The sequence below is a fragment of the Loxodonta africana genome, chromosome 20 (genome assembly GCF_030014295.1).
Source record: "Loxodonta africana isolate mLoxAfr1 chromosome 20, mLoxAfr1.hap2, whole genome shotgun sequence".
In the NCBI taxonomy this organism is placed as follows: Eukaryota; Metazoa; Chordata; class Mammalia; order Proboscidea; family Elephantidae; genus Loxodonta; species Loxodonta africana.
Genome location: NC_087361.1, coordinates 73,128,014 through 73,149,198, shown reverse-complemented (window position 1 = coordinate 73,149,198; position 21,185 = coordinate 73,128,014). Strand labels below are relative to the sequence as shown.

General features: G+C 50.6%; 1 protein-coding gene across 1 annotated transcript; it reads left to right on the top strand.

Annotated features, from left to right (window-relative positions):
- The first annotated feature begins 15,106 nt into the window (after positions 1-15,106).
- Positions 15,107-20,091, top strand: GPR37L1 (G protein-coupled receptor 37 like 1). The gene is made up of 2 exons (XM_003410224.4): positions 15,107-15,703; positions 19,282-20,091. The coding sequence occupies exons 1-2, from the start codon at positions 15,107-15,109 to the stop codon at positions 20,089-20,091; spliced, it is 1,407 nt and encodes a 468-aa protein (XP_003410272.1).
- The last annotated feature ends 1,094 nt before the right edge of the window (positions 20,092-21,185 follow it).

The window sequence follows — 21,185 nt, the reverse complement described above, 5'->3', positions numbered from 1 at the left end:
GGAGTTCATTCATAGGGGTTCCTCTGGGAACACTGGGGTTTGAAGGAGACTGAGAGCAAAGTCCCATTTTAAAGATGAGGGCCAGGGCCCAGGGAGGGGGTTTCTCCAGGAAAGTGGTGACACAGTGCTCGTTCTTGCTGGCAAGGGCATCTTGCACAGAGTTCCAGGAGCCAGGTCAGACAGTGGCTGTATGTCCCAGGCCTGGAGGATTTCCTGGGTGGATGTGTCCCAGGTGGCAGAGGTGGATCAGCCTTGCCGAGAGGAAGACCTGGGGAAGGGACAATATGCTGTATTGTCCTCCCGGCCTTCCCACCCTGTGACCTGCCTATGTGCCAGGAGAGCTGGGATACCACGTCTGCTGTGAGGGAGAAAGGGGCTGAGCCAGAGGGCTGGAGTTAGCTCAAAGGCTGTGTGCCAGAGAGACGTCAGCAGAGGGAGAGGGGACAAGGGAATTGTTTCAGTGTAACTCTGGGGCAGTCAGAAGAAGCCCACACCCGCATTTTCACATGATCCAGATGTAGGTGCTCATTCTACCAAGTACGGAGTCCCTAGACATGGCCTTGACTTACGCCTACCACACCCTCAGCACAGCCCTGCTAAGAGCAAAAACAACTAATACGTATGAGGTACACACTTGGTGGCAGGAACTGTGCAAGGCACTGAGGAGACAGGGGTGAACAAGGAGTCTGTCTGCCCCCTGAAGTTTGTTCTTGGGCAGAAAAGCTTTAGCAAAGAACAATGCCCACTCCCCACCCTCCCTCACTGTCTCGGGAGCCCAAATACAGGCAAAACAATGAGCAAGTCTGCAAGTGAGTCCTGCGGAAACCACGAGACTTCTGTGCTGGTGTAGAAGGGAGAGAAAAGGGGTGAATCCCAGCAGGATTCAGTGGGGGCAGGAGCTGACCACCACAGTCATGGATGGCCAGAGCGGGGAGGAGCTTTGTCAAGTTGTTCAATTCACCTGTAGATCAAGTGTCACCAAAGATCTTGGGCAGCCAGCTGGGCCCTGACTGTTCCAAGGAACAGAGGCTGGGCTGTGATTCCAGGGCAGGGCATGCCCCAGTGGGGATTGGGTCTCTGTGTCTCTCTTTAGCCTCCTTTGCATATGGGGAATTTCCTCTACCTTTCCTACGGGGATGCATGGCAGGGACTTTGTCCCCCTCCTTTTGAAGCACTGTCTGCCTCTCCTCCACCCTAATCTGGGGCAATGTTTAAGGTGGGCATAGACTAAACCCTTCACTCTGGGACGGGGGAGATGAAATCCTTGAACATCTGGGTCCCTTGGATGCCAGGGATCTTAGCAGCATAGTCCAAGCTCTCTCAGGGTAAGGCTGGCTGGACAGAAGTCTGGAGACCCCCCAGCCTGGGAATCCAGGATTTTAGGGAGACTGCACCCTGAGTTGTGAGCACAAGGCCCAGGGACATTTGAAAGCATGTGCTTAGTGGGACCGGGGAAATAAGGCAGAAATGTAGGAAGAGGGAAGGAGGGAGAGAGGAAAGAAATTGACATTTGTTAAGAGCCCACTTTGTGGCAGGACTGCCACTTATTTCATTTAACCTTCGAAACAACCCTTTGAGGTACGTGTTATTATCCTCATTTACAGGCAAGAAAGCTGAGGTTCAGACAGGTTAAGTGGCTTGCCCAGGGCTACATAGCTAGGAAGTGATGAAATGTGGAGCTGTATAAATCCAGTTTCATGCCATGTCCAGGACGACCCACCAAGGGGAGGAAGAAGGTGCTGCTCTTTGGCTCAGAAGGACTCAACAGCTGAAGTACAACTGTCTTTTGACTCAGCACCCACCCTACCCTGTCCCCTGAAAGCTGCCCAGGCGGATGCTGCCTGAGGAAGGGTTAACCCCTCCTCCTTGGCTCTGTGCTGCGTTCCTTCGTGCTGAGCGTGGGCTGGCAGCTTCTATCAGGACATCGGGGCAAGAAAACTGAAAGGACAGGGCCAGGGCACCTGGCAATGAATAATCTGCTTGTCCTGGCGTTGCTGCCCTACGGCTGTGTGGAGCTGGGGAAGAAAGGGAAGATGGCAGCCAGTACCAGCACCTGAGGGCAAGGGGCTGGGGTGAGGAGGCCCGTCAGCTCGGGAAGCAGGACCCTGAAACTACTCTCCATGCAGAGCGTTCTTCATCTCCCAGACACAGTTGCCACCTGAGCAGAAACTGCAACAGCTCTCCTACCTCCCCCTGGCTGAGCCAAATCCATAACAGCCACAGCCTGGGTATTGGCTCTGCCCTAAGGTGTCATCCCAACCCTCCCCACCCACCCAAGGTGCTTCAGAACAAGGTCCCAGGCTCCAGAGGGGTCTCCAGTATGCCCCTCCAGCTGCAGGCTGAGAATACAGTGCAGGTTTCTGTCCGGGAACAGCCCAATGGGTCTGGGACCCAGGCCCCTTCGTGCCTGGGATCCTTGGGGGAGGCGAAGATTTGAAAACGTGGAAGGTTGCCTCCACCCATGTCCCAGGCTCCTCCAGCCTCAACCCCAATCCTGCCCTAGCTTTTCCACGGCCTGGTCTTGTGATTCCAGGTCCCGGATTCTCCACCAGCTGGGTGACACTGTACCACACCCAGCAGACAGGCTCTTCCTAGAATAAGTCTTCCCTTTTTACTGGCTACCTTCCTGCCTGGAACTTTTGCCTCACCTCCTTTCTGCCAAACTTGCTTCCTCACTTCCACCCAAACCCTACTCCTGAAGGACTCTCTTCTAAGACTTCTCTCTAGGAAGCCTCTGTGACTCACTCAAGCCAATTCTGGTTGCCCTGAAACGCATCTGCCCTGCTGCCCGTGCTCATGCACCTCCGTCCGTCACTCAGGTAGCCCCTGTTGTTGTTGTTCGGTGCTGTTGAGTCGGCTCTGACTCATAGCGACCTTATGTACAACGTCGCCCGGTCCTGTACCAGCTTCGTAACAGGAGGTAGGCTTTAGCCCACAGTGCAGTCACTGTATCAGTCCATCTCATTGAGGGTCTTCCTCTTTTCCTATGATGCTCTACCAGGCATGACATCCTTCTCCAGGGACTGGCCCCTAGCCCCTGTTCTCATGTATTTGATTTTCTGTCTGCTGATCGTGTCTTACATCTGGGTCCTGCATGTGTATACGTGTTTCTTCCAGGGGACAGAGCTAGGACCAATGGGCAGATACTCCTGGAGTCTGATTTCCAGTGAGGGGCAGCCTCTACGTTATCACAGCCATCTAAAGTTGGGATGGGCTGTCTTGACAGGTAGAGGCCTCCCTGTCAATGGAGAGATTCAAACAGTGGCTGGTTTTTCATTAATAACAAATATTTTCGAGCACCGACTACGTGCCACTAAACATTTGTTAAACAAAAACCAGCATGACTTACTCCCCTCTTACAGTATGTATGCAGCTCATCAAATTAAAAAAAAAAAAAAATTGGGATTTTATTCTGGTGGAGGCAGCCACTTGGATCCTGCGAGTTGGGTCCTGTAGTTTTTCTGGTAGTGAAAGGGTCCTTACTGGGAAACCTTACATAGAGGGCAGTCTTTAGGTGAGCAGAAGAGGACTAGTTCCACCTCATCTGGACTCTGAGAAGAGTCAATGTCTATAGGTGAGCGCCTGGGAGTGGGTGTCAGCTGGGAGCTATGATGGCAGGACCTGTGATCTGGAAGGTAGGATGACACCTTCTAGGTCTGATTGTCTGATTCCGTGTAACTGGTTATGTTGATAGCTCTTTGGCATCTTGAGTCTTTCCTGACATTTGAACATTCCAGCCTTGCCTTAGCTGTGCTGTGGGACAATGAGGAACAGTGGTGTGACTGTGTTTGGAACATGGCATCCTGGGTGAGCTGCCAGGGCTGGGGAAAGTGTAGTTAGAGAGAGATTCCCAGAGGAAAGGAGCATCTAGGGGCAGGAATAGAAGATTGTTGGAAACCTTTCTGTTGGCAGTTTTTCCAGTGACTACCTTAGGAGTCATAAGTTTTGCTTCTGTTAAGGAAGCCAGAAGTTTCCCCACCCTCTTCCCTACCTCCACTAGAAGGATTTTAGCATCATGTAACAGGGAGGATTTGGTAAACAATTTTATACGTGTTACCACTTATTTATTATTATTTTTTTCTTTTTTTTATTGTGCTTCAGGTGGAAGTTTACAAAGAAAATTAGTTTCTCATTAAACAATAATACACATATTGTTTCGTGACAACCTTGCCATGTGTCAACACTCTCCTATTCTCTACCTCGGGTTCTCCATTTCCATTTGTCCAGCTTTCGTGTCCCCTCCTGCCTTCCAGTCCTTGCCCCTGGGCTGGCATGCCCATTAAGTCTCCAAGTGACTTCAGAACTGTGTCCAGGGGCCATACTCTCGGGGTTTCTCCTGTCAGACCAGTAAGTCTGGTCTTTTTTTGTGAGTTTGAATTTCGTCCTACATTTTTTTCCTGATTTGTCTGGGACCCTCTATTGTGATCCCTGTCAGAGTGGTAGGTGGCAGTAGCTGGGCACCATCTAATTGTTCTGGGCTCAGTGTGGTGACGGCTGTGGTAGTTGTGGCCCATTAGTTCTTTTGACTAATCCTTCCGTTGTGTCTTTGGTTTTCTTCATTCTCTCTTGCTCCAGATGGGGTGGGACCAGTAGACATATCTTAGATGGCCGCAAACAAGCTTTTAAGACCCTAGATACTGCTCACCAAAATAGAATGCAGAATATTTTCTTTATAATCTATGTTATACCAATTGTGCTACCTGTCCCCAAGATCATGGTCTCAAGTCCTCAGCCCAGTAATTCAGTCCCTCGGCGAGTTTGGATTTGTCTCTGAAGCTTCCATGACCTTGCCTTGATCAAGTTGTGCTGATTTCCTCAGTATTGTCTACGGTCTTAACCTTCGCCAACATTACCACTTATTATTGTCTAGTTAGTGTTTTTCCCTCCCCACCCCTCCCTTCCTAGTAACAATCAAAGATTGTTTCTTTCTGTATGTAAACCTTTTCAGGAGTTTTTATAATAGTGATCTCATATAGTATTTGCCCTTTTGTGATTGACTTATTTCACTCAGCATAATGCCCTCCAGATTCATCCATTTTGTGAGATGCTTCAAAGATTCATCACTGTTCTTTATTCCATTGTGTGTAAGTCCCATAGTTTATCCATTCCTCTGTTGATGGGGGCTTAGGTTGTTTCCGTCTTTCTGCTATTGCGAATGATGCTGCAATGAACATGGGCGTGCATATGTCTGCTCGTGCAATGGCTCTTATGTCTCTAGGATATATTCCTAGGCTTGGGATTGCTGGATCATATGGTATTTCTATTTCTAGCTTTTTAAGGAAGGGACATGTAATTTTCCAAAATGGTTGTGTCATTTTGTGTTCCCACCAGCAGTGCACAAGAGTTCTAATTTCTCTGACAACTCCTCTAACGTGTTATTTTCTGTCTTTTTGATTAGTGCCAGAAATGTAGGGGCGAGGTGGTATCTCATTGTAGTTTTGACTTGCATTTCTCTAACGGCTAGTGATCACAGGCATTTCCTCATGTGTCTGTTAGCTGCCGGAATGTCTTCTTGTGGAGAAGCGTCTGTTCATATCTTTGCCCATTTCTTAATTGGATTATTTCTCTTTTTCTTGTAGAGGTGTTAGATTTCCCTATAGATTTTAGAGATTAGATCTTTGCCAGCTATGTCATAGTCAAAATTTTTTCCCAGTCTGTAGGTTCTCTTTTTACTCTTTTGGCGAAGTCTTTTGATGAGCCTAAGTGTTTAATTTTTAGAGGATCCCAGTTCTCTAGTTTATCTTCTGGTGTTTGTGTATTGTCAGTTATTGTTTGCATACTATTTATGCCATATATTAGGGCCCCTAGCATTGACCCTATTAATTTTATTTAAGTGAAAGTTTACAGTTCAAGTCAGTGTTTCATATGAAAACTTAAACACACATTGTTATATGACCCTAGTTACTCTCCCTCCAATGTGACAGCACACTTCTCCTCTCCACCCTGTATTTCCAGTGCCCATTCAACCAGCTCCTGTCCCCTTCTGCCTTCTCATCTCGCCTCCAGACAGGAGCTGCCCATTTAGTCTCATGTATCTACTTGAGCCAAGAAGCACACTCTTCACCGGTATCATTTTATGTCTTATATAGTCCAGTCTAATCTTTGTCTGAAGAGTTGACTTTGGAAATGGTTTTAGTTTTAGGCTATAAGAGACCCCAGGGGCCTGTCTTCTGGAGTCCCTCCAGTCTCAGTCAGACCATCAAGTCTGGATGTTGGCACTTTTTATTTCCATGATCTTTATAGTTTTTGGTTTTATATTTAGGCCTTTGATTCATTTTGAATTAGTTTTTGTGTACGGTGTGAGTTATGGGTCCTGCTTAATTTTTTTTTGCAGATGGACACCTAGTTCGGCCAGCATCATTTGTTAAAAAGACTGTCTTTTCCCTATTTAATGGACTTTCGGCCTTTGTCCAAGATCAGGTGACTATAGGTGGGTGGATTTACATCTGGGTTCTCAATTCTGTTCCATTGGTCAAGGTGTCTGTCGTTGTACCAGTACTAGGCTGTTTTGGCTAATGTTGCTGTATAGCAGGTTCTGAGGTCAGGTAGTGAGAGGCCTCCTGCTTTGTTCTTCTTCTTCAGTAATGCTTTACTTATCTGGGCCTCTTTCTTTTCACATAAAGTTAATGATTAGTTTTTCCATCTCGTTAGAGGATGCTTACTATTATTTTTTCTTAAAAGCATGCATCAAGCACCTACTGAAGGAAGACCAGGCACTGAGGAAGCAGAGACAAGAAGACTGGGCCTTGCTGCCAGAGGCTCAGTAAATTCAAGGCCCGTGTTCACTCTCTCTACCTCCCCCTCCCCCACCCCACACAGCTCCTTCCGAAGCTTTGCAGCAAAAGCACCAAGCACAGCCCAGGTGAACGCGATGGGAATACTTTACGTGGCCGGTATTAAACGCCAGCATGCATCAGAATCCCCTGGAGGGCTTGTTAAAACACAGATCGCTAGTCCTCCCCCAGACTTTCTGAACTAGCAGGTTTAGAGTGGGGTTTGAGAATACCTGCTTAGCTGCTAACTCAGCTGCTGACGAAAAGATTGGAGGTTCAAGTCTACCCAGAGGCACCTTGGAAGGAAGCCCTGGCAATCTACTTCCAAAAAAATTAACCTTTGATAACCCTGTGAAGCGCAGTTCTACTCTGACACACATGCGGTCGCTGTGAGTCTGAGTTGACCCCGCAGCAACCGGTACTGGTCCTAAGTTTCTAGGTGTTGCGGATGCTGCTGGTGGGACCACATTTTGAGAACCGCTGGCTTACATTATTATGGAAGTCTTACCGTTTCAAAATGCCTTTACAATGACCATGATAACATCTTTGTGAGACTTCAGGCCTGGGATTTTAATCCTTACCTTTTATGGAGGAGAAAATGGAAGGACAGGGAGGTTCTATGACCTCGTGTCTCCCTCTTGGGCCTCTCCATGTCCCATATCACAATTTATTGTTATATTTTGGGGCCTTTAGTTTTTTAGTGGCTTTTAGTGTTTTAGAAGCTCCCTGGAATGTGAGGTGCCAGAGGGTCCAGATCAAGCCTGTGCTGTTGGCTTTGTTTCCCAAGGGCCTAGGACAATGCCTGGCACATAGCAGGTGCTCAGCTATTATTCGTACTATCACAGGGCTAGCTAGTGGCTGAGTTGGGACCGGGTCCCAGATGCCCTGACTTTTAGAAGCAAGTTTTTTTCTATGAGCAGCCCTTTACCTGTCCTCCTGAACAGGGCTCAGTGAGCCTTGGGAGCATAGATGCTGGACCAGGAGCCCGGGGCGTGGAGGAGAGTCAGCACAGCAGGATCTGGTGGGATCAGCGTTTGCCCCATGCATCCCCCCTCCCCACCCCAGTCCTAGACTAGCCAGACAGATTCCCTTGTGGAGGCCTGGAACCCTGAGGACTTGTCTCAGAACCTACCCTCCCTGCCTCTTTGGCGGCCTCTGGATGTTCCCTGTGCTTCAAATTCCTCATCTGTAGAGTACAGATAATTGTTTGTCATACTGTGGGGGTTTGTGTGTTGCTATGATGCTGGAAGCTACACTACCAATATTTCAAATGCCAGCAGCATCACCCATGGTGGACAGGTTTCAGTGGTGCTTCTAGACTAAGAAAGACTAGGAAGAAAGGCCTGACAATCTACTTTTGAAAATCAGCCACTGCAAACCCTATGGCTCACAACAGAATATTGTCTGACCTAGTGCTGGAAGATGAGCCCCCTAGTTTGAAAGTCTCTCAAAACCCACAGTGGCCCCAACAATGGACTCGAGCATACCAAGAATCATGAAGATGGCGCAGGACTGGGCGACATTTCCTTCCGTTGTATGTGGGGTCACCATGAATTGGAGCCAACTGTATGGTGACTAACAACAACAACCTCATCAAGTAGTTGTTAAGATGAAATGACTTACCACAGACAATAGCTAACACTTAATGCTGACTTTGTATCTGTCATTGTTCTAGCCGTTTACATAGGCCAACTCATTCACTCCTCCCAGCAAGCCTATGAGGTAGATCTGCATGTTACAAATGAGGAAAGTGAGGCCCAGAAAGGTGAAGAACTTGACCAAGGTAACACACAGCTAGCAAAGGGCAGAGCCAGGGATTAAATCTAGGTGATTCCAGAACGTGCTGGAGAGTGCATGGCACATAGGATTTGTTCAATAAAATGTTAGCTTTTATTATTTTCTTGCAGAATGCCTGGGGGGTGCAAATGTCTGTAACAGAAAAGTTAGTGATTAGAGTGCACCCTTTGGCACCTCAGAAGAAAGGTGATCTACCTACGAAAATCAGCCATCGGAAACCCTATGGAGCACGGTTCTATTCTGACACACATGGGCCACCATGAGTTGGAATCAACTCGATGGCAACTGGTAACTGGCATTATTTTCTTGGGTGGCTCTCCCTCATTCCGTGCCAGAGGACTGCCTAGTCCCCTAAGTACCTCTTCTGTAGCCAGTATTAGGGAAATTCCCAGGGAGAAGACTGGGGAATTCCTAGGCTCATGGACATTCCCAAGGGCTAGGAAAGTCTTAGCCTTCTGCCTGGCATATTTCTGAATAAGGGCGATACCTCAAGCCTTGGTCCAGAGAGAAGAACCTGCCTAAAATAGAACCACGGAGGAAGAGGGAAAAATCTTTGGGGGGCTTCTGCTGGACCCCCTGGACGGGGTGGAGAGAATGGTAGGCACATCCCACCCATGCCTTTTGGTCTCACCCTGGGAGCCCACCCTATCCTCTATTTTAAGACTGCCTCCTCAGGCCGGGTGGGTTAGGACGGAGCGGGTGAAGGACTGCAGCCCGCTCTACCTCCACCGCTGGACGTTTGCTTCCACCTGGTGGCCGCTCACGGTCCAACTGTCCTAACAGGAACAGGGCAGCTCAAGACCAGCAGAGGGGGCGCCCTTCCTTTGTCCAGTGTTTACTGAGCACCTACTGTGTGCAAGGAGTCTCTGGGTGGTGCAAGAAGTCAACGTACTTACTAACTGAAAGGTTGGAGATTCGAGTCTAACCAGAGGCACTTCAGTAGAAAGACCTGGCAATCTGCTTCTGAAAGATCACAGTCTTGAAAACCCTGTGGAGAACACTTCTACTGTGACAGGCAGGGAGTCGCCATGAGTCAGGGTTGACTTGGCAGCAACTGTTTTTTTTTTTTTTTTTTTAATTCTGTGCAAAGCACAACGTGAGGTGGCTGGGGGGATGTTCATGTGTGTAAATAAGGAGGAGAAAACTAACGTTTGCTTGGGCCACCATGTACCAGCCCGAGGCTTGGTGTCTACAGTGTGGAGCACAGATGATCCTATGACACAGATGGGCCTGCCAATGCCTGGCTCGGCACTTGACATCTCTGGACTTAAGTTTCCACCTCTGAAAAATAAGAGGGCTGGTGTAGGTTATTTCTCAGAGCTCTTCCCATGTGAAAATTCCATAAGGCCGAACAAAGGGGTGGTTAAGAGCTCAATTTCGGAGTCAGACAATCCTGCATTTGGATCCCAGCTGTCTTTCACTAGCTGTGTGTCCTCGGGCAGGTTACTTTCTCTCTCTGAACTCCAGTTTTTGACCTGTACGTGGGGATGATGACGCAAAGATGAAGTGCGATAACTTAGCGAGTGCTCAATAATGGGGGCAATGGTGTGGAGGGTGATGACTGTCTTTACACAAATAGTCACACCACAAGGCAGAAGGTGGTGAGTTTCAAAGACAGCAGCCTAAATGCTATGGGATTTAGAGGAGGCAAGGACTGGACTCACTCTGGGGCTGGTCTGGGCATCAGTTCTCTATTGGGATTAGGGAAGTTCATGTCCCAGGATGGACACGTGCTGCTCAGGATGAGGGCTGGGTCCCCATGTATCTCCTGCAGGCCTTTTCCCAACACTTCTTATGATGAGAGGGTGGAGGTATGCATCTTGGCTTCTCCTCTCTACCATGGTGGACCCAGATGGCAATGAGGGAGATAGTTGAGTTCTTCGCTTATCTGTCTGGCTTCTGAGTTGACCCCTGCAGCTTCTCTGTGATACTCTGAACCCCAGTAAGCCCAGTCCGGCAGGCTACTGTGTTTCCTATCCCCACAAAAAGAACAAACAGAAAGAAGCCAGAGAGAAAATTTTAAGAAGTGCTCACCTACTATACTAGCTCCCTATATCGTTAACAAAACACCACAAATTGGGTGGCTTATAACGAGAGAAATTTATTGTCTCACAGTTCTGGAAGCTGGGAGTCCAAATTCAGGGTGTCAGCAGGGCCGTGCTCTCTCCGAAGGCTCTGGGGAAAATCCTTCTTGTCTCTCCCAGCTTCTGGCAGCCTCTGGTGTTTCTTGGTGTGCAGGTGCACCTTCCTGTGGCCGTCTTTCCTCCGTCTCTCTGTGTTTTTTTCTCCTCCTTGATGGCACAAAGTTAAATGCTTGGCTACTAACTGAAAGGCTGTCAGTTAGAACCCACTCAGTCGCTCCTTGGAAGAAAGACCTGGCAGTCTGCTTCTGAACGGTCACAGCCATGAAAACTGTGGAGCACAGCTCTACTCTGACACAGATGGGTTACCCTGGGTCGGCATTGACTCAATGGCAACTGGTTTCCTTTTGGTTTTTACGGCTGGAGTAGGACCCACCTGTGATCATTAAGATTCTGTGTCAACTTGACTGGGCCATGATTCTCAGTGGTTTGGCAGTTATGATGTAGTTTGGCAGTCCTGTAATGATGTAATCACCTCCATGATGGGATCTGCTGTGATCAGCCCATCAGTGGAAAGGGAGTTTCCTTGGGGGTATGGCCTGCATTCAATATAGGTGGACTTTCTGGCAAGGCTCTTGGGCTTTTGCTTGCTCTGGATCCTGCAGCTGGCTCCTGTTGGTCTGACCTCAAGTTCTTGGGGCTTTAGCTTGCAGCTTACCTGCCCATCTTGGGATTTGTCGGCCCCTGTAGCCTGTGAGCCAGAGGCCTGTTGTCTGCCCTGCTGATCTTGGGTTTGTCAGCCCCTACAGCGCCATGAGTCAGGAGAAGCCTGCAGCCTGACCCACGGACTTGAGACTTTCCAGTCTCTGCAACCGTGTGAACCATTTTCTCAATATAAATCCCTCTCTCTCTCCACATACGTATAGACGCTTCACTGGTTTTGCTTCTCTAGAGAACCCAGGCTCAGACACCACCCTACACCAGTATGACCTCATGTTAACTGATAAACTCTTCAGAGACCCTATTTCCAAACAAGATCATGTTCATAGGTACCAGGGGTTAGGACTTCAATGTATCTGTTTTGGGGACACAATTCAATCCATAACATCTACCTCGTTTGAGGGTATGAAAGTCTTCTTCTTTTTATCTTCTTCCTCTTCTCCAGCTCCAATCTTCTTGGGACTCGCATATGACTCCCCTCTGGGCAGGATGGTAGCTTTCCTAGTCAGGAGGTCTTCTAGGAAATTTGCTTCCAGTTTGGGGATCCTGCTTCCTGTGGGGCCCTTGTTAATGTTTGCTGACTGACTGTAAAAGTGGGACCAACCAGGTCCCATTTCTCTTCTCTATTTCTAGCCTCTGAGGAGCTGCAGCACAGTCGCCTGCCCGCTCCTCATTTTTATTCCATTTCCTTTGTGACCACCCCTTCCTTGAGCCATCTGTGAGTAGGGGGGTCAGTATTAGTTCCCCAGGGCTGCTGTAACAAAGTCCCACAAAGTGGGTGGCTTGAAACAGCAGAAATTTATTTTCTCATTGTTCTGGAAGCCAAAGTCTGAAATCAAGGCATCAGCAGTGCCATGTTTCATCTGAAGGCTCCACAGAAGAACCTTCCTTGCCTCTTCCTTGCCAGCAATCCTTGGCGTTCTTTGGCTTGTTGCAGCATCACTCTAGTCTCTGCCTCTGTCTTCTCATGGTCTTCTCCCCTGTGTGTCTGTGTCTCTGTCCAAATAGCCCTCTTCTTATGAGGACACCAGCCATATTGGATCTAGGGCCCACCCTAAGCCAGTATGATCTCACCTTAGCTTGATTATATTTGCGAAGACCCTATTTCTAAATAAGGTCACATTCACAGGCTCTGGGAGAACATGAGTTTCGGGGGGACACCACTCAGCCCAGTACCAGGCTCCGCACCCTGCCCTCTGTGCACTCCGCACACTCTCTAGCAGCATGATTCACCCCCACCTCCCCTACATGCTCTGCTGAAGCCCCCAATGTCCACACACAGCTCCTGCCTTTCCACTGAGCTGCAGACGACCCTTTCCTGCACCTCAGCCTGAGTGACCCATGGGTCCAGGGAGCTCCATGCCTGCAGAGCAGTCTGGCTTCCTCCCTCACACCAGGGTCTCCTCGTCTTTCCTGCACGGCTGGTGGACTCACTGTCCACCCAGTGCCTGGGGGTCAGTCTTGACCCCTCCTTCCCATGCACAGCCAAGGCCACTCAGTGCTACCAGTTTTCCTTGAATCTGGGCGTCTCTCATCCTCCAGACTGCTGCCTCCTGACAGGTCCCCCTGCCCTGCCTCCAGCTACTTCAGGCAGCTATCCCCCCAGCTGCCAGACAGAGATCCCTCTGATAAAATAACTTGGTCTGCTCATTGCTCCTCTGCTTAACCACTTTCAGTACTCTCAGTCATCTTCAGGAGAAAATCCAGGTCCTGAGCCTGCCATACAAAGTCCTTGCTGCCCCTCCGTCCGCTGACCTCTCCAAGTTTCCTGCTCCAAACTCCCACTCTCCTCTGCCCTCCCTGCCTTCCAGCCACCTTGACCTGCTTGCTGTCTTTTGGGTTCACCCCCCCCCATTTTACACATCTGTGCCTTTTTCTTTTCTTGTCACTTTCTTTTTTTATTTAAAAAAAAAAAAATTGTGATAACCAGATAGGTAACAGAACATTTGCCATTTCTACAATCTTCACATGTACAGTTCAGGACATTAAATATGTTCCTGTTGTTCAGCCATCACTATTTCCAAGTTTTTCCATCACCCGTAACAGAAGCTCACTGTCCCCTACACTTGAGTCCTCCTTCCCGCACGCCCCGGGTACCACTACTAATGTTGGGTGTCTCTACACTGGCCTGTTCTAGATAGTTCGTGTAAGTGGAATCAGACAATATTTGTCCTTCTGTAACTGACTTATTTCACTGAGCATTATGTTTTCAAGGTTCACCCATGTTGTAGCATGTATGGGAACATCGCCGTGCCTTGTACAGATCGTATGTTCTGCCTGGAGCATCCTGGCTCCCCCTTTGTCTGTCTGGCAAACTCACAGCCACTTTTCAGGGTCCCTTTGAATGGGAGGTCTCCCAAAGTCCCCAGCTCCTCCGGGCCCCTTGCCTTTCACAGCATCTATCAGGTTGAATTGTGATGACTTACTTACATGTTTCTTTCCTCCTCCGGAGCCCTGGTGGTGCAGTGGTTAAGAGCTCGGCTGTTAACCAAAAGGTCAGCAGTTTGAATCCACCAGCCATTCCTTCAAAACCTATGAGGCAGTTTTACTTTGTCCTATAGGGTCGCTGTGAGTCAGAATCAACTTGACAGCAATGGGCTTGATTTTGGTTTTCCTCCTCTAGACTTGGAGCTCCATGGTGGCAGAGGTCTGCCTTTGACATATTTGTATACTGAGTGTCTAGAACACAACAGGTGCTCAGTCAATATTTTTAACTGCAAATGTCCATACATCCCGTGTCTGGGTCAGAATGTGGGGCTTTACAGTTCTAGTTGTTACTGCTTTCTGTGGGGAGCTTGTAGGGCAGGAGACCGCTTTTGCCTGTTGAGAGCAGCACTGAGCTCAAAGCGCAGACTCTGGAGTTAGAACCAGGTCCTGGGTTTGGCTCTGCCACGAATTAGCTATGTGGCAAGTGACTAACCTCTACAACCGTAGTTCCTAATTTGAACACTGATAGTGATAACACTTACCCTAGTTCCTAATTTGAACAGCGATAGTGATAACACTGCTGTGAAGGTTAGCAGAAATTAGCTGGGTACCGGGACCTCATAAGTGCCCAGTAAATGATGGTGATCATTTTTGTCTGATTTCGAACACGGAAACTGCCTTAGACGTCTCCCACAGGTGGAGTTAGGAGACCTGGGCATCAGTTCCTGTCTGCCCCACCTCACTGTGTGACCCTATCAGTTGCCATTGAGTTGACTCCAATTCATGGTGACCCCATGTGTGCCGGAGTAGGACTATGCTCCATTGAGTTTTCACCGGTTGATTTTTTTGAAAGTAGGTTCCCAGGCCTTTCTTCTGAGGCACCTCTGGGTGCACTCGAATCTCTAACCCTTTGCTTAACAGCTGAGACATTAGCCATTTGCACCACCCAGGGACTCATGTGTGACCCTAGGCAAGCCAATTTCCCTCTCTGGCTTCAGGGGCTTAGGGGCACATGGCCTCCAAGGGCCCCCAGGTCTGCTGTGGTCCCTGGGGGCCTGAGCAGGAGCGTCCTGGAGGGTGAGATGAGTGAGGGCAGTAAAGAGTGCTCTGTGTCCAGCAGAGGGCCCTGCCCAGCCTGTGGCCGGCAGGGTGGGCGGGAGCGCTCGAGTCCACTGGAGCGGGCAGGCGATGCCAGACGCCGGACTGGAGGCAGACCAACCAGCCGGCTGCCGCTCTCGCTTCTGCCCAGCACTTGGGCCCGGCCCTCACCGGCTCTCTCTGGGGCAGCTGCCTCCTGCTTGTCCAGCCATGAGGTGGCTGTGGCCCCTGGCTGTCTCTCTTGCTGCGGTGTTGACTGTGGGGTTAAGCAGTCACCAAGCAGCTGCCCAGGAGCAGCAGAGGCGATCTAAGAGAGGCACTGAGGATGAGGAAGCCAGGGGGGTACAGCAGTATGTGCCCAAGGAGTGGGCTGAGTACCCCTGGCCCAACCACCCTGCTGGCCTGCAGCCCACCAAGCTCTTAGCGGCCACCAGCCCCAACCCAGACAAGGATGGGGGCACCCTGGGCAGTGGGCAGGAACCGCAGGGCAACCTGACGGGGACGCCGGGCCGGAGGCTGCAGATTCAGAACCCCCTGTACCCAGTGACCGAGAGCTCCTACAGTGCCTATGCCATCATGCTCCTGGCCCTGGTGCTGTTTGCCGTGGGCATCGTGGGCAACCTGGCCGTCATGTGCATCGTGTGGCACAGCTACTACCTGAAGAGTGCCTGGAACTCCATCCTCGCGAGCCTGGCCCTCTGGGACTTCCTGGTCCTCTTCTTCTGCCTCCCTATTGTCATCTTCAATGAGATCACTAAGCAGAGGCTGCTGGGTGACGTTTCTTGCCGGGCCGTGCCCTTCATGGAGGTGAGTGGGTGTCCTGCTACAGCTTGGCAGTGGGACCGCAATCCAGGGGAGGGCCCCACGTCTCCATCAGGCCCTTGGAAGGGGGACATGTGAGGGGCCCCACAGGCTGGAGCTTTGCTGTTTCTCTGTTTTGTAGCTTTTCCTCCAAGGTGGAGAAGGAGACAAATGCAGCGTTGGTTCCTGGTAGCTCCGGGGCAGGCTAGGCAGACCAGGGGTAATGGTGGGTCAGGCAAGGATGCCAGGCTCCTGGGTTCCAGCCCCAGCCTGGTCTCTTGCTTCGGAAGCAGATAAAGGTCAGATCTCTCCCCCTTTCTCTGTACCCTAAGCTGACCTTTCCCTGTCTTAACCCTCATCCCTCATTCCACCGGGGAAATCGTCCTGTCATTTGTGTTGTGTGTCTCCTCTTCCTCCGTTTGTGTCCACTGCCACTACCCCATGCCCACAGCGCCCTTCTTTGCTCACCGTCTTGCCTCTCTGAGTATCCCTGAAGGGTGATCCCAATTTCCTACAGGTGTGCACACACCACCCCCCTTAGATCAAGCCAGTATCCTCTCCCCCTGAATACAAACACCAGAAGGAAAGACTCTTCTTTCCTTTCATTGCTGTGATTGTTGTCATCGTTGCCGCCATCACCGTCAGCAACCTCCTAAAGCCTCTTTGAAGGGGAAGACCTGGCTCTGGACACTGGAGCTGGTGGGGGCCCTAGTCCCAGCTCTGTCACTGGCAACCTGGGTATCACTGGGCAGGACATATCTCCCCTTCAGTTTATTTCCCAACAAGAAGGGTTGACCAGATGGCCCCATCTAGCTCGCTCATTCTACAATTCCAGTTTATATCACCATGCCCTCACCTTCTGGTAACTTGTATCATAAGATACCACCTGGGTCTAGGTGGATGTGTAGATTGCATAGACATAGCTTAATGAAAAGACTGCAAAAATATACCAATCTATGTGTATTTGTGTGAGACACAACAAAGCCACTATATATGAGAACACAGAACAAGGAAGCAGCCTTTTTAGATTTTGGGTGTGTGTGTTGGGTGGGGCAGGGGACTGTAGTGAGTACGGCTCCCCTCTGAGGGCTGTTGTCCCACCTGAGAGCAGTTGATGTTGTGTGACGTGGGTGACCTGCTGGGGTAGAGAAGGAATCAGGGTCAGGCATCCGGACACAGGTCTTATTCCCAGCTCTGACCCAACCCACTGTATTAGTGATGATGTCATATTTGGATGCTCTCTGAGGCTCAGCAGTCCTTCCCAACCTAGGGATACTGCCTCATGGTGGCCCAACGGTACCAGGATCTGATAGAAGACCCTGCAACTTGTGCTCACAGCCCTGGTAAGCTGTGAGGCCAGAAACTATATTTTTAGACACGAGGGACTCGGAATTGGACAGATTGGATTAGAAGCCAGGCTTTGCCCCTTACTAGCTGAACTACCTTGATAAATTGTACTTAACCTGCCTAAACCTCAGTTTTCTCATCTATAAAGTGGGGTTAATAACAACAGCAATAGTAATAATGTCTATCTGAGTGAATTATTGAAAGGCTAAATGGGTAATGTCTATAAAGTGCTTAGAATTAAAATGACTCAATTAGCTGTGCTTGGGGGTGGTCTAGGGGAGGAAGAGAGGAGGGCATACATGCTTGCACACAGCTGGTGGATCAGTGACAGCCTGGCCCTGCTGACTGTGAGTCTCCACTTCCCTGATACATAGGCTCTGGCCTCAGTCCTCCTAGGCCATCCGCCACATCTCCTGGAAGACAGAGATGCTTCTTCTAGTCTGAGTGATGGGGTGGGAGTCAGGGGACAAAATACCCCACGCCAGAACCCTGTTATAGGGAGGAACTCAGGATGCTGTCCTAGGAGGGGACGGGGGAAGGAAGCACATAATAAAACTTGAGATATTTTCTGAGATGTCAGGGAAGAAGGAGAGAGCAGGGTGCTTTTGCCCAAGCCCGAAGGCTGCCTCCCACAGACCTTGGCTATGCTGCCACAGGGGTGTGGGGGATCCCTCACCAAGGTGGCAGCACTAATAAGACAGGGCTTGTGTTCCCCTGCGGAGCCCTGGTAGCACGGTGGTTAAAGTACTCGGCTATTAACCGAAAGGTTAGTGGTTCGAACCCACCCGCTGCTCCATGGGAGAATGGTGTGTCAGGCTGCTTCCGTAAAGATTTGCTGTCCTTTAGGGTTGCTATGAGTGAGAATCGATTAGATGGCAATGGGTTTTATGTTCCTTCAGTCAGAAGAGGGAAGAATTTGGACAGGAGGAAGGATCTGAACACAGTCCGTGACGGTGGTTGAACATCGTTTGATAGCTCAGGAGGGTTTCCTCTCCTTTTATTCTCTCTGGCACTGTCTTTCCCTGCTGGCCTAGCTTCTTCCTCTTGGCTCCCAGGGTCTTGGCTCCCAGGGTCATCTTCCTGTGTGCTCAGTGAACAGTGTGGAGATGGTGGGCACGGGCTGGCTTGGAGGGGGGCTGCTCCCCGCATGGCAAGGCTCTGGGCTTCTCAGGACAGGGCGAGGAGGGTGGATGTGTGTGATCGTGTAAATGTGTGTGAGTATGTACATGAGTGTGTAAATGTGTCTGTGTGTGTACAGGAGCCCATATGCGGGTGTGTCAGTGCTTTATGAGTGTGTATGAATGCATGAGTGTGAACATATACAAGTGTGTGTATGCGTGTGTCAGTGAGAGTGTGTGACTGTGTGAGTGTGTGTATGTCACATTCCCCAAGATTATTCCCTCTGTGCCCATGACGGGATGAAGGAAGTGGAAGAACCTGCAGAGCCAGAACTTCCACCTCTTTGGGCTCTAAGGACAACTTTCCAAAGTCGGAGAAGGTAAGGGGTCTGTGGAACCCAGGCCATTTGTCCCCTAACCAGAGAGGAAAGGCAGCAAGGTGGCAAGAGTCAGGCATTCACCGCTGCCATTCACCAGCGGTGTGCTCTTGGGCAGGTCACTTATCCTGCCTGAACCTCAGTTTCTTCTTCTGTAAAATGGTTTGTTGTGAGGAGTTGACGAGGTAGTGTGTGTGAAGTGCCCGGCACATAATAAACCAAACCAAAACTGTTGCTATCGAGTTGATTCCTACTCATGGCCACCCGACGTGTGACAGAGCAGAACTGCTCCATAGAGTTTTCTTGGCTGTAATCTTTGTGGAAGCAGATTGCCAGACTTTTATTTTGTGGTGCAGCTGGGCGGGTTCGAGTCACCAAATTTTATGTTCCAAAAAAAAAGGAAAACCCAAACCTGTTGCTATCCAGTCGATTGACTCATAGCGACCCTATAGGACAGAGTAGAACTGCCCCATAGGAGTAGCTGGTGGATTCAAACTGCCGACCTTTTTGGTTAGCACCCATAGCTCTTAACCACTGCCTCACAGTCTAGTGCAAATTGTTTCTGCCGCTCAGGGAGCTTTGGTACATAGCAAACGTTCACTAAATGGTAGTTATTATTAATATCATTTCTACACTTATTACTCAGTTTTTGGTCTGACTAAGCCAGAAACCCAGGGCATCTTCCCTTGTCCCTGTGGGTTTTGATTAAATGCTTTTGTCTCCCCTTTCATCCTGCCCAAAGGTCTCCTCTCTGGGAGTCACGACCTTCAGCCTCTGTGCCCTGGGCATTGACCGCTTCCATGTGGCCACCAGCACCCTGCCCAAGGTGAGACCCATCGAGCAGTGCCAGTCAATTCTGGCCAAGCTGGCTGTCATTTGGGTGGGTTCCATGACGCTGGCTGTGCCCGAGCTCCTGCTGTGGCAGATAGCACAGGAGCCCGCCCCCACCTCGGGCACTGTAGACTCCTGCATCATGAAACCCTCAGCCAGCCTGCCCGAGTCTCTCTACTCATTGGTGATGACCTACCAGAACGCCCGAATGTGGTGGTACTTTGGCTGCTACTTCTGCCTGCCCATCCTCTTCACTGTCACCTGCCAGCTGGTGACGTGGCGGGTGCGGGGGCCTCCAGGGAGGAAGCCGGAGTGCCGGGCAGGCAAGCACGAGCAGTGTGAGAGCCAGCTTAACAGCACTGTGGTGGGCCTGACAGTGGTCTATGCCCTCTGCACCCTCCCCGAGAACGTCTGCAACGTCGTGGTGGCCTACCTCTCCACTGAGCTGACCCGCCAGACCCTGGACCTCCTGGGCCTCATCAACCAGTTCTCCATCTTCTTCAAGGGGGCCATCACCCCGGTGCTCCTCCTGTGCGTCTGCAGGCCGCTGGGCCAGGCCTTCCTGGACTGCTGCTGCTGCTGCTGCTGCGAGGAGTGTGGGGCTACGGAGGCCATGGCCAACGGCTCGGACAACAAGCTCAAGAGCGAGATGTCCTCCTCCATCTACTTCCACAAGCCCAGGGAGTCACCCCCACTCCTGCCTCTGGGCACACCGTGCTGAGACCAGGCCTGAGCTGGGGCAGGGTGGGGCGGGGAGGGGTGCAGCTCCTAGCTTGTACCTGGTGTTTCTTTCCCAGTAGGTCCTGCTTTTCCGCCCGTCTTGCTCTCTAGACATGAACTTGGTTCCTCTTATCAAGGTTTGGGCATGTCAAAGCCCCCTCCCCAAACGGTGTCTTCCTTGGCACTCTGCGGGGCCTTCCAGCCCTGTGCTTTCAACTGATGGGACAATGATGCTTCTAGGTCCTTAGAACTTCCTGGAAACTCTTAGCCCCACCTGCTGGGAGTCAGAACTTGACTGTCGCCTACACTGTCTTGGTTCCAACTCTACTTCTCTCTCTGTGCCTTGGAAAATGACTCTATTTTAGTTGTGTCCTTGCCAAGCACCCTGTCTGTACCCCCCACCCTGAGGCCACATCCTGGAATAGGGGGCTTTTTGGGGGCCAGCCCACTTGGCTTGGCACCCTCTTTTCTGGACTGGATCTGTCTTAGCCCTGGATGCCCCCTCCTACTGGCATCTTCTCCCCTCCTGGACGATTTCTCTCTCCTTCCTCCCTTCTTTGAGGCACCCTGGGTCGCCCTGTCCAGCCTTCCCTGTCAGGTGCTTCCCTGTAGATGGCCTTTCTTGAAAAACAATAAACTAGGTAGAACTACCCCTGTGCACACTAGATTTTCTTGTGCCATTGAGTCGGAATCGACTCGAGGGCACTGGGTTTCTGGGTGTGGGTATCCTGGCAGGGCCCAGATGCTCCAGGGCCTTCCTTGGGGCCTGGCTGTGCTCTGAGGGGATTCCTCCTGACCACCTTTGGCCCTTCCTGGCCTGCGGCTGATGTCCCACACAGCCCAGTGGTCATATGGGCTCTAAGGGCTTTATGGCTTTTGAGGGACAGAGAGGATGGAGGGCCTGGACTAAGTCTTCATCCTGGCCTAAGCCCAGTGGTCCCTGGGAAGGCAAAAGGCTGCAAACTTAACCCTCTGGAGCTCTACCTCTCCTTCACCCTCCCTCCACAAGGCACTCACTGGAAAGAATCCAATGGCTTTCCCCTCATGAGCCCCGGGGCTTCCCAGCCTCACTGACTCTCAGAGCTGCTCTTGTTC

What these genes read in the sequence shown, in the direction of transcription:
- GPR37L1 (XM_003410224.4), top strand. Translation starts at nt 15,107, where the DNA reads ATGAGGTGGCTGTGGCCCCTGGCTGTCTCTCTTGCTGCGGTGTTGACT. An exon ending in GGGCCGTGCCCTTCATGGAG is followed by an intron (nt 15,704 to 19,281) that starts GTGAGTGGGTGT and finishes TCCTGCCCAAAG; the next exon opens with GTCTCCTCTCTGGGAGTCAC.